The following is a 13,791-nucleotide window of genomic DNA, read 5'->3' as shown; positions in this document are numbered from 1 at the left end:
AAAGGTAGCGAAAAAAGTACAGAGTCAATGAAGTGTTGCCACATCTGAGAGGTGTTCTTGAGACTGTATAGCATAAAGCACTATTCAAACAAGCTGAATGGCATAATAATGGTTGTTTTCAGCGTGTTGTCTTTGTACATAGGGGTTTGATGATATGCCCTGCCTGCCCCCCTCATATAGGCCTTGGGCGATGCACCGCATCCTGCCTACCTCTTCTGTTGCTTTAAATTACAATTCCACCACTGATGATGTTCCTTGTGAACTACCTACCTCTTCACCATCCACTAATCAGCCCATGCCCTGCCCAGTTCCACTGCACCACTTTCTTAGGATGGATTCCCCACTCTTCCCCTGCTGCAAAAAGAGAACCTAAAAGTATGGTTTGCCTTGGTAGACAACATGTTGACATTGACAGAATAATTAATGATGGTGCTTCTTTTATTCGTCTTATCAGCCATCTCCATGATCATACAGACCTTATTAGTGTTTTGCTTCTCAACCCACCTACTCAACCTAAGTATGTCACCTCTAAGGCCCTCATCGTTGAGTGCCCATTGTAGCCTTCATTGTATGTGCCCTTCACTGGATGCAATACATCACATCATCCATGAAGTACAATTTCAAGACACAACACCTTCGCAGTTGTTAAGCCAGCTTCGAGTGCAGGTTGGTTTGGAGGACATGCCTTACATTGCCTTATGGACACTTTGTCTCATCAAATTTCACATTGACCAACAACTTCAGTTATTTTCGCACTCCACTCACAGAGTGGAGTCTAAATTTCGGTTAGCGGGTCAGGCGTATTGTATCAACTGCCACTGACAGCTTCTCCCTACAGCAGGCTCTTTGCCTACCATGCTGCCCACACTGGCTAAATGGAACGTCCAAGGGAATTCTAGCTCCAGTGTAAGTTGAAGCCAGAGGTCAGCAGAGTCATGGACTGTGCTGTCAGAGTTGTTGCCAGTGCAGAGAACTAGTGCCATAGGGAGAAGACTTGAAGGAGCACGGGAGGGGAAAATGACACTGGCATTCACCTCAGTGTAGAACAGAAACCTGAGATTTCTGGTGGAGTCCAAGACGCAGTGTCTGGTGTTGGGAGGAGCCCACTTATGGGGTGACTGATGAGAGTAAAGGTGCCCTGTAGTGTAGCTGTATGCTGTGGCACCTAAATTGGCCCATGTGTTGACTTTGGAAAGGTACAAGCAGGATGCCAGGTTCCTACCGTGTCACCAAAGGTCACATGGTACCAGCATAGTGGGTATGTGGGATGCAGAGTGGGCTGTGATGTAGTCGAACCATCTGATGAGCTGTGTTTCTGGTTAGCCAAGAGGCTGCAGTGGGGAGCACCAGAGGATGGAAGAGGCCGTGCCAGTGGCGGTCCACTAGACACTTGGAGGTAGTTTGTTGAGCTGCAGAAGCTTGTGCACAGCCTCTACCAATCGTGTGCAGAGGAGATGGGCAGGAAGCATGAACGATGCTACCAACATTAGAGGTAGGCAATAAGCCAGCAGTACGGAGACGCTGTCAGTGGCAGATAATAAGATATGCCAGATCCACCAACTGAAGTTTAGATTCCAGTGTGTTGGTGCAGTGCGAACTATGAGGGTGCGACAGGCGCTCAATGATGAGGGTATTTATAGTGACATGTTTATGTGGAATAGGCAAGTTGAGGAGCAAATCACTAATAAGGTCTGTATGATCATGGAGATGGTTGATACGACAAATAAAATGAGTGTCATCATTAATTATTCCATGAATACCCACAATGTTGTTCATCAAGGGAAACCATGTTTTTGGGTTCTCTTTCTGCAACTGGGGAAGTTTGGTGTATCTATTCACAGGAATGTATTGCAGTTGGACAGGTATGGCATGGGTTGATGAGCAGTTGGCAAAAAGGTAGGCAGTTGAGGAGGGAAGCAGAAGAGTGATGTAGAGCAGGTGGATGAGGTAGGTAGACGATGTGGCGCATCACCGAGGCCTGCATGATGGGGGCAGGGACAGCACTGTCCATACATCACACAGAAAGGAATCTGACAAGCACAAATGGGGTGATCATTGTCACGGGAAAAATGGTTTGGAAAGTTTGTAGGAAACAGTTTGGATGAGTGAGTGAAACATTGCACCGCAAGTGGACTCACAGGCTGCTGAAGCAGTGAAGATGGAAGTGTTGGGGTGGCAAGCTGATATGGCAATGTGGCTTCATGCTTCGAATCATGTGACACACTCTCTGGATATTCCAAATGAACCTGAGAACCACGCATGTTGTTCAGGACATAGTAGCACCACTATATGTTGTTCCTGGCATGACAGCATCACCCGGTTGAGGTTAGACAATGGAGCATCAGTATGAAGTGAATGTATAAGTGCACATGAATCTGAGAAGTGCAATAAAGGCAGAGTTTGCACTTCACAGTCAAAGTTCACTGTAGGAGCTGGAAACATAATTTGAGTCACAATGCAGCAATAAATCCATTGTTTACAGGTCTTGATGCAAAACCAGTAATGCATAACATGTATTTCATGGATGAAAGAAATAAATCAAGATCGCCAAAATGGGAATGAGACACTACATAATAATATGTGACCATGTTATGTAATGAAGTGTATTTATTATGATATATTGATATTAAGCTGTAATTCACTAATGATCACAATTGTCAGAAAAAATTGACTGAGTCAGAGATGATATTACTGAGTCAGGTTCTCTAAAGTCCATTTGCTATCAATAGTCACCACAAGCTCAATGTATTTGAGACAGTAAGAGTCCAAATTTGATTTTCTATCAGAAAAGAAATTTTCACCAACTTTGCATGAAAAGCGTATACTGTGCAAATAACCTCTCAGTCATCATAACTGGATTTCATGTGGGAAAACAGAACAAATTCACTTAGGAGTTAATGTGAGGAATATAGCCTGTCCACTTTTATTTCACAATCACTGACTTTTTTGTGTATTGAGGAGGTGCATCACTACATTTTATGTAACAATTCTGGCCACATCTCCCACTCATGATTTAAATGGTCTTATAACATTGCTTAAAGAGACCTAAAAACAGTTTGATTATGTCAGTAGGAAAATTCATGTGGAAGGGGGGAGGGAGGGGGGAGGGGCAGGATTGAGGTATAACTTCTGGTTATTACTTATCTTCAAGAGGCAAAAAACTGATCTTCATTTGCTCTCACATTCATAACAAGTGAGTCCTTCACAGCCCAAGGATAGTGTGTGTACCAATAAATGTTTTCCTCTTTCCAAATAGTCAGTCACTATGATACACTGTGAGATGGAAAAAAGTCATCATATTTTTCAACAAGGAAATTTTCACTCTGCAGTGGAGTGTTTGCTGATTTCAAGCTTACTGGCAGATTAAAACTGTTTGTCAGACTAGGACTAAAACCTGGAATCATGCCTTTTGTGGGCAAGTTCTACTGACGGAGCTACCCAAGCAATTCACAAACCACACACACACCCCTTTACTTCCACCAGTACCTGCTTTCATAACTTCTGTGAAGTGAAAATTCATTCTGGTAACAATCCCCAAGATTGTGGCTAGCCCATGTCTCCACAATCTCTCTTCCAATAAGTGCTAGTCCTGAAAGCTAAGCAGGAGAACTTCTGTGAAGTTTGAAGGAGAGCAGATGAGGCACTAGTGGAAGTAAGCCTGTGAAGATGGGCTGTGAATCACGCCTAGGTAGTGTAGTGATTCAAGAATTCTAGAACCACTCAGCATTCTACCATCTTGAACACACGATATTCTGGATATGAATGCGGGATGGTAGAGTCCTACCTACTGCATGTCACGTGTTTGTGTGTGAAGGTTTAAAATCAGTCGCAAGAAGAAAGTAGCGGTTGGACGGCACCGACAAGTACCTGTCAGGCAATCCATAGATGTTTTAGTGAGTGTGTAAGGAAGAACCATGGAGTTTATATGTAGCTCTGTGCTTATTGTATCATTGACTATTGTTATTAAAACAAAAACAGTTGAAAAATACTCTTGGAAACTCTTGACGCAACCTTGTCAGAAGCAAGACTCATTTTATGATTCGTGTTAAGATAGGTCATGGTATCCAAGCCAACTTTCTTTTAACTGTAACTCAATTTGTTTCTAATGTTTGGCTGTACAAGAGACTTACAGGAAGTTACATATTTATGCAGAGAGTGAGACTTTTATTGTGAATGGAGGTTAAATATACCATTAATTGAAGAAAAGTAAAGTTTCTATGTCTACTTATTACACATGTAGAAAGTATCTAAAAATTCCTGTACCTAGTGTTATTAGAAGGAGACGGAGTCAAGGGGGATTCCAGCAGCTGGCTATTCTGTGAAGAAGAGTGGATGCCAATTCCGTGTAAGTCATCTTGTAAAGAAGTGGAAGGTGGTTTCGGGGAATAAGCCAATATAACCCAAGATCAACACTCACACTTTAAGTCGTCAGAATGTTAGAGTAGCCCAGTCAACAGAGCATTTTCCCACAAACAGCAAAGGTCCCAGATTCAAATCTCAGTCTAGCACACAGTATTAATAGGTCATGAAGCTTCAACAAAATAATTTTATCCTTTTGTAGTATTTCACCATTCAGACTGTTTTGATTGCAGTTATGCCTCCACAAGGTAATGTTGGAATCACATTACCTTTGCAGTCAGAGTCCAGATTATGACATTACACATCTCATATTTATATGTACATAATTTGTCTTAGGAGGGGCATTGTCAAATTATGTTTGTAGTTGGTTGGTTGGTTGGTTTGGGGGGAAGAGACCAAACAGCGAGGTCATCGGTCTCATCGGATTAGGGAAGGATGGAGAAGGAAGTCGGCCGTGCCCTTTCAAAGGTACCATCCCGGCATTTGCCTGGAGTGATATAGGGAAATCACGGAAAACCTAAATCAGGATGGCCGGATGCGAGATTGAACCGTCATCCTCCCGAATGCGAGTCCAGTGTGCTAGCCACTGCGCCACCTCGCTCGGTATGTTTGTAGTAATGTAAGCATTGTTACAGACATAATTTTGCAATGACTTTCCTCAAACATACTATGCACAAATAATATGAGGTGCCTGTCATCTAAATAATCTCATTAATCGTGATGTGATTGGTTCCTATGACAATACCATCATTTTAATTATTTATTTTTGCAGAATAATCTTTGTCTTTTCAATTAAATAGAATGAAAACCAATTCCAGCAAGATCTATGACAGTATGACATTTAAGATTCTCTAGGACAATACTATGAACTACACAATCAAATTTTTTCACACGTCACAGTAAATGCAGGTTGACATCAATTTATCATTTAAATTTGGTATAATCTGATTTGTGAATATAAAAATGTTACAGCTGGTGCAGAGACCATTTTGAAATCCAAATTGAGGCAGACTAAGCATTGTATTTTTGAACAGGTGTGTTATTATTGTTGTGTACATCATATTTTTCATTATCTTTGAAGAGTAGGTAAGTAGTGTGACTGGTTCGCAATTACAAATATCTGTCTTGTTATTTCCTTCTTTGGACTCTGACAATAGCATGTATAATACGTGTATCCACTTCATACATGCCTGAATACGATGGAAATACGTGAAGAACAAGGTTTTAGTAATTTATTTGAAATACATCAATTACAAAGAAGCTGGCAGCATAAGCAAACTAATCAGCATGACATCATATCCCATCTGGCCTGGATGCCTGCTCTGATTCAGTTGGAAAGGGAGTCATAAAGCCATTGTACCCTTACCTGAGGTAAGCTGGCCTACAACAATTGTTACTAGTCCTTGATATCCTGAATACTGGCACTAGCAGAGTGTTGATGATTGAACTGTACCCATACATGTTCTATTGGAGACAGATTTGGGAATCATGCTGAACACAGAGCACAAAAACAGATCTAGTTTTTCAAGAAACAATAAAATATAGAAAACATTTTCCTGCATTTATTTGGTCATAATTTAATTCTGGAATCTGGTTTCGTGTTGTTGTGAGTATTTTGTTTGTTTACCTCAAAATCATCATTCCATGCAGCAAGGTGGAGAATTTGTGTAAGTGTGTCTTTACCACAACATGATGTTTCAGCTCCTGCTTTCAGTAATGACTTCACAATCTGAAACAGATTTAATAAAATGAGTAACACAATGAGAACACATTTCAACATTAATAAAACATAAATATTAAAACCCCCAAAGAACCATTATTTAAAGACCTAAAAATATTAACTGTCCCCTCTTTATACATCTTTGAGGTGATGGTTCCCCCCCCCCCCCCCCCCCCCCCCCCCCCCCCCCCCTACGCGGCAGAACTGATCTATTTAAAAAAAAAAAAAAATCATTTTGCACACTCTTATGACACAAGACATAAAGAGAACTTCATGCTCACCTCTCATTGCTTAAAACTGCATGCTCAGACTCCTCACTATATAGCCATGAAAATTCACAACACAGTAAAAGGGTGTGACATAATGAATGTTGTTGTTGTTGTGGTCTTCAGTCCTGAGATTGGTTTGATGCCACTCTCCATGCTACTCTATCCTGTGCAAGCTTCTTCATCTCCCAGTACCTACTGCAACCTACATCCTTCTGTATCTGTTTAGTGTACTCATCTCTTGGTCTCCGTCTACGATTTTTACCCTTTGCGCTGCCCTCCAATACTAAATTGGTAATCCCTTGATCCCTCAGAACATTTTCTACCAACCGATCCCTTCTTCTAGTCAAGTTGTGCCACAAGCTTCTCTTCTCCCCAATTCTATTCAATACCTCCTCATTAGTTACGTGATCTACCCACCTTATCTTCAGCATTCTTCTGTAGCACCACATTTCAAAAGCTTCTATTCTCTTCTTGTCCAAACTATTTATTGTCCATGTTTCACTTCCAGACATAATGAATATGAAGATAAATATTTTAAAAAGCATGTTACATGATTTTCTAATTGAACAATACTACTACTCTGTGAAAGATTTCATGAAGGATGAAGTGGTACTTTGAGCTGGACCCCTAAAATGGAATAAAAATTTATGACTGTATTGCATGTATTGTATGTTAACCGGGGACCTAGAAATGACGGAGAGGCTCTGTCCCCGCCACATCTGCAGTGGTGCACAACCCCACGAAGACTACCACAGTCCACTTAACCCCTCCGCTGCCCCACACCGAACCCAGTGTTATTGTGCAGTTCGGCCCCCGGTGGACCCTCCAGGGAACGTCTCACACCAGACGAGTGTAACTCCTATGTTTGTGTGGTAGAGTAATGATGGTGTACACGTACGTGAAGAACTTGTTTGTGCAGCAATTGCCGACATAGTGTAACTGAGGCAGAATAAGGGGAACTAGCCCACATTCACCGAGTCAGATGGAAAACCGCCTAAAAACCACCCACAGACTGGCCGCTTCACTGGACCTCAACACAAATCCGCCAGGCGTATTCGTGCCGGGGACCAGGCACTCCTTCCCACCCGGAAAGCTGTGCTTTAGACCGCACAGCCAACAGGGCGGGCAAAATTTATGATAGTTATAGTAGATGTAAATACTGAAAGTTTGAAAAATTGCAAGTAAGTAATTGCTCCACAAAGTATTATTGTAAGTGTGACAAAATTTTAAATAAGCAAATTGTAACCTTGACATGTCTCCTGTACATCAGATATATGTTCTGAAATTGTGTATGTTATGAGATGAATAAAACACATTACATTACATTAAATATAACTATAGATTCTGTACCTAAATATCTATCATAGAAGCTGCATATTTGTGCCCAAATAAAATCCTACAGAGCTCAACAAAAATTATACTAAAACAAAACATATGTGTAAATTGTACTGATTTTCAAACAGCTATGAAGCTACATTTATATCAGTACCTTGATAAGCTGTGTCATCAGTTATCTTTAAGTAAATATTTATACCTACTAAAGGCTTAAACTGGATATATATCCAAAATAGCACTTTAAGTACTGGAATTTAAAGTTCTGTGAGTTAATGTTTTCCCAAAACAGATTTTCTTAGATTACATATTATCATTTGGTAAACATGGTGTATGTATCTTCCTGTAAGCAATGGGCTGTAGGAAACTGCTCTTTTATACTATTCCAGCATTATAATACCGAATGTCTTTATTTATTATGTAAGTCAGTTAATTTCATGTTCCATGGATCATTTTAGAAGATATATCATGACAATGTGGAACAACATACAGCAGATGTGAGTTAGTTAATTTGCACCCAGCACCTTTTACACATTACAATAATAGAAATTCTACTACAGAATATAAGGAGTTGACAAAGAGAAACTTTTTCAGTTTGTTTTCAAACTTTGCTTTGATGTCCGTCAAACAGTTTATATCACTGAGTAAGTGATCAAAAATTTTATCTGTAGCACTGTGCACCTCTCTTAGTGCTAAAATCAATCTTAATACAGAATAATGGATATCATTTTGCCTTCTGCTACTATAATTACATACATCTTTTTTTTTTAACTGCAATGGATTGTTGATAACAAACTTCATAAGGAAATCCATACACTGCGATGCAGTAGCCAGAATGTTCAACTCCTTAAACAGATGTCTGCAAGATGATCATGTATGAGCACCAAATATAATTCTTACAGCACATTTTTAAGCAGTGAAGAGTTTATTAAAAATGAGTTACCATATCCATAATGTCCTATATATCCTCATCCACAATAACAATTTCCTTAAGCAGATGCTCAGAGAACCCATTTAGTATATTGTAATTACTGAAAAAGTCTTTATAAACTTTTATAGCAAGAGTTCTGACTTCACCCTTGTAGAGGCTACATCACTTATACAGAGTGACAGTAAATTTTGCACACCAGATCTCTGTCCAGTGTTGCAGATATGCATGTATTCATCCATAGTTGTTGTTGCTATTGAGATCTTTAGTTGAAAGACTGATTTGATGCAGCTCTACCTGTTGGTCTATTCACTTCATGTCTCTTCACCTCTGCATAACTCCTGCAACCTACATCCACATAAACTTCCTATACAGTCAAGCCTTTGGTGTCCCTCTATGATGGAACTCACTTTTTTCATGGCCTTTGACTCATAACTGTCATTTGGTTTATTTACAAGTTGTAGATAGCTTTTGATCCCAGTATTTCATCCCTGGTAAGTGCACCTACTATTTAAAAGAGTGTATTCCAGTCACAAACATCAAAAACTTTTTCTAAATTTACAAATTATATAAATGTGGAGTTGTTTCTCTTCAACATTTCCTCAGATATAAGTTGGAGGGTCAGTATTGCTTTGCATGTTCCTACATTTCTCTAGAAACCAACCTGATCTTTCCCCATGCCTGTTTCAAACCACTCATTCAGTCCTTCTGTAAATAATTCAGGTTATGAATTAGTAACCATTATTTGTTTTAAAATGATTGATTGATAATACTCATACCTGTCAGCACCTTCCTTCTTTATTATTGGGATTAGTGCTTTCTTTTGTCTGTCACACTCTGCATACCATGAGGACAATTTTCTAATGGCCATCTCTCCCAAGAATTAAAAAATGATAGTACCATTTTTAAACACTGCTGACTGACTGTGTGTGTGTGTGTGTGTGTGTGTGTGTGTGTGTGTGTGTATGTGTGTGTGTGCGCGCGTCTAAAAATTTATTCAGTGTATACATATGAAAGTACACTATGACAAATAATTGAAGCCTCTCTCATAGAAGGAAAAAGTTAAGGTTCTCAGTGTCCAGCATGTGTCTCAAAGTGTGATTTAATATGTCCAATCAAATAAGAATACTTTTGTGAGGGGTGCTGATGAAGTTTTAAGTATCACCTCAAAAATTAAATCTGTAATTGGTTTTTGTCTTTTTGTAGATACAGCCTGCAGTTGTGGTACACACTGAAATCTTCACACCATATTACTTGAGCACATCATTATAGGAAACATAATAAAATGGAATATTATGAGGTAATTCATTTTCTCCATTTGAAGGGGAACAACACTGCAGTAATCCATGGCAAGTTGGTGAAGGTGCATAGCAACAATGCAACATCTTATGAATGAGTGACACTTCCAATGTGATCAAACAATTCTACATGATGAACAACAGAGTGGAAAGCCATATATCCTTGGAGAAGCAGGAATCATACAAGAAGTAGAGGCCCTGATACTCAAAGACGAGCACACAACAACTGAGGTGGTGCTAGAAGAAGTGAAAATCAGCCATAGGTCAGTTTTCAAAATCTTGCATTGACATTTTTAAATGAGAAAGGTTGCCACCCACTGTGTTCTACATCTACATCTACATCCATACTCCGCGAGCCACCTGACGGTGTGTGGCGGAGGGTACCTTGAGTACCTCTATCGGTTCTCCCTTCTATTCCAGTCTCGTATTGTTCGTGGAAAGAAGGATTGTCGGTATGCCTCTGTGTGGGCTCTAATCTCTTTGATTTTATCCTCATGGTCTCTTCGCGAGATATACGTAGGAGGGGGCAATATACTGCTTGACTCTTCGGTGAAGGTATGTTCTCGAAACTTTGACAAAAGCCGGTACTGAGCTACTGAGCGTCTCTCCTGCAGAGTCTTCCACTGGAGTTTATCTATCATCTCCGTAACGCTTTCGCGATTACTAAATGATCCTGTAACGAAGCGCGCTGCTCTCCGTTGGATCTTCTCTATATCTTCTATCAACCCTATCTGGTACGGATCCTACACTGCTGAGCAGTATTCAAGCAGTGGGCGAACAAGCGTACTGTAACCTACTTCCTTTGTTTTTGGATTGCATTTCCTTAGGATTCTTCCAATGAATCTCAGTCTCGCATCTGCTTTACCGACGATCAACATTATATGATCATTCCATTTTAAATCACTCCTAATGCGTACTCCCAGATAATTTATGGTATTAACTGCTTCCAGTTGCTGACCTGCTATTTTGTAGCTAAATGACAAAGGATCTATCTTTCTGTGTATTCGCAGCACATTACACTTGTCTACATTGAGATTCAATTGCCATTCCCTGCACCATGCGTCAATTCGCTGCAGATCCTAGTGCATTTCAGTACAATTTTCCATTGTTACAACCTCTCGATACACCACAGCATCATCCACAAAAAGCCTCAGTGAACTTCCGATGTCATCCACAAGGTCATTTATGTATATTGTGAATAGCAACGGTCCTATGACACTCCCCTGCGGCACACCTGAAATCACTCTTACTTCGGAAGACTTCTCTCCATTGAGAATGACATGCTGCGTCCTGTTATCTAGGAACTCCTCAATCCAATCACACAATTGGTCTGATAGTCCATATGCTCTTACTTTGTTCATTAAACGACTGTGGGGAACTGTATCGAACGCCTTGCGGAAGTCAAGAACCACGGCATCCACCTGTGAACCCGTGTCTATGGCCCTCTGAGTCTCGTGGACGAATAGCGCGAGCTGGGTTTCACACGACCGTCTTTTTCGAAACCCATGCTGATTCCTACAGAGTAGATTTCTTGTCTCCAGAAAAGTCATTATACTCGAACACAATACGTGTTCCAAAATTCTACAACTGATCGACGTTAGAGATATAGGTCTATAGTTCTGCACATCTGCTCGACGTCCCTTCTTGAAAACGGGGATGACCTGTACCCTTTTCCAATCCTTTGGAACGCTACGCTCTTCTAGAGACCTACGGTACACCGCTGCAAGAAGGGGGGCAAGTTCCTTCGCGTACTCTGTGTAAAATAGAACTGGTATCCCATCAGGTCCAGAGGCCTTTCCTCTTTTGAGCGATTATAATTGTTTCTCTATCCCTCTGTTGTCTATTTCGATATCTACCATTTTGTCATCTGTGCAACAATCTAGAGAAGGAACTACAGTGCAATCTTCCTCTGTGAAACAACTTTGGAAAAAGACATTTAGTATTTCGGCCTTTAGTCTGTCATCCTCTATTTCAGTACCATTTTGGTCACAGAGTGTCGGGACATTTTGTTTTGACCCACCTACCGCTTTGACATAAGACCAAAATTTCTTAGGATTTTCTGCCAAGTCAGTACATAGAACTTTACTTTCGAATTCATTGAATGCCTCTCGCATAGCCCTCCTCACATTACATTTCGCTTCGCGTAATTTTTGTTTGTCTGCAAGGCTTTGGCTATGTTTATGTTTGCTGTGAAGTTCCCTTTGCTTCCACAGCAGTTTTCTAACTCGGCTGTTGTACCACGGTGGCTCTTTTCCATCTCTTACGATCTTGCTTGGCACATACTCATCTAACGCATTATGTACGACGGTTTTGAACTTTGTCCACTGATCCTCAACACTATCTGTACTTGAGACAAAACTTTTGTGTTGAGCCAACAGGTACTCTGAAATGTGCTTTTTGTCACTTTTTCTAAACAGAAAAATCTTCCTACCCTTTTTTAATATTCCTATTTACGGCTGAAATCATCGATGCCTTAACCGCTTTAAGATCGCTGATTCTGCGTTAACTGTTTCAAATAGTTCGGGTCTGTTTGTCACCAGAAGGTCTAATATGTTATCGCCACGAGTCGGTTCTCTGTTTAACTGCTCAAGGTAGTTTTCAGATAAAGCACTTAAAAAAATTTCACTGGATTCTTTGTCCCTGCCACCCGTTATGAACGTCTGAGTCTCCCAGTCTATATCCGGCAAATTAAAATCTCCACCCAGAACTATAACATGGTGGGGAAATCCACTCGAAATATTTTCCAAATTATCCTTCAGGTGCTCAGTCACAACAGCTGCTGAGCCAGGGGGCCTATAGAAACATCCAATTACCATGTCTGAACCTGCTTTAACCGTGACCTTCACCCAAATCATTTCACATTTCGGATCTCCATCAATTTCCTTCGATACTATTGCACTTCTTATCGCTATAAACACGCCTCCCCCTTCACTGTCCAGCCTGTCTCTGCGGTATACATTCCAATCTGAGTTTAGGATTTAACACGCCTCCCCCTTCACTGTCCAGCCTGTCTCTGCGGTATACATTCCAATCTGAGTTTAGGATTTCATTACTGTTTACGTCTGGTTTCAGCCAACTTTCTGTCCCTAGTACTATATGGGCGTTGTGACCGTTTATTAATGAGAGCAGTTCTGGGACCTTTCTGTAGACGCTCCTGCAGTTTACTATTAGCACATTAATATTGTTATTCCCTGTTGCATTTTGCCTACTCCTACCTTGCCGCGTCTCAGGAGGCGTCTTGTCGGGCCTATGGAGGGAAGTATCTAACCTAAAAAAAAAACCATGTGCATTCCACACGTACTCCGCTACCCTTGTAGCCGCTTCCGGTGTGTAGTGCACGCCTGACCTATTCAGGGGGACCCTACATTTCTCCACCCGATAGCGGAGGTCGAGAAATTTGCACCCCAGATCTCCGCAGAATCGTCTGAGCCTCTGGTTTAAGCCTTCCACTCGGCTCCAAACCAGAGGACCGCGATCGGTTCTGGGAATGATACTACAAAATTTCTGCCAATTCAGATGACTTCCTTAGCCACATAAACCCCAACCAACGGAAACAAGTTGATTCACCAATGCTAAAAAAGGCAAATGCCCAACCATCTTCGGACAAAGTGATGCTGAGTATTTTTTTGGGACTGCCATTGTGTGATGATAACAGACTATAGGATCATATTATCAAAATCTCCTGATAAGATTGTATAAGGCTATCAACTTGAAGGATGACTGGAAGCTGACCAGTGGGATGCTTTTGTTCCACAGCAAACCAACACATTTTGCATGAGATGCAGTCACATGTACTGCTTCTTTGTGCTACCAGATTTTGCCTCAGTTCACATGTTCACTTTGGCAAGCTGCCCAATGACTTCTTCCTCTTTCATTGGATGATGA

The 13,791-nt window shown here is 40.8% G+C and overlaps 1 protein-coding gene across 1 annotated transcript in view; it reads right to left on the bottom strand.

Moving 5' to 3' along the window:
* LOC126419408 (serine/threonine-protein phosphatase 6 regulatory ankyrin repeat subunit C-like) overlaps nt 1-13,791 on the bottom strand; it is a 372,581-nt gene that overhangs the window by 230,718 nt on the left and 128,072 nt on the right. The window contains exon 7 of the mRNA XM_050086600.1: nt 5,987-6,088. Within this exon, the coding sequence (XP_049942557.1) occupies nt 5,987-6,088 (102 nt within the window). The remainder of the gene's footprint in view (nt 1-5,986; nt 6,089-13,791) is intronic.

The sequence above is a fragment of the Schistocerca serialis genome, chromosome 1 (genome assembly GCF_023864345.2).
Source record: "Schistocerca serialis cubense isolate TAMUIC-IGC-003099 chromosome 1, iqSchSeri2.2, whole genome shotgun sequence".
Lineage (NCBI taxonomy): Eukaryota > Metazoa > Arthropoda > Insecta > Orthoptera > Acrididae > Schistocerca > Schistocerca serialis.
Note: the sequence above shows the minus strand (reverse complement) of the source record. Positions and strands in the feature narration are given on the sequence as shown.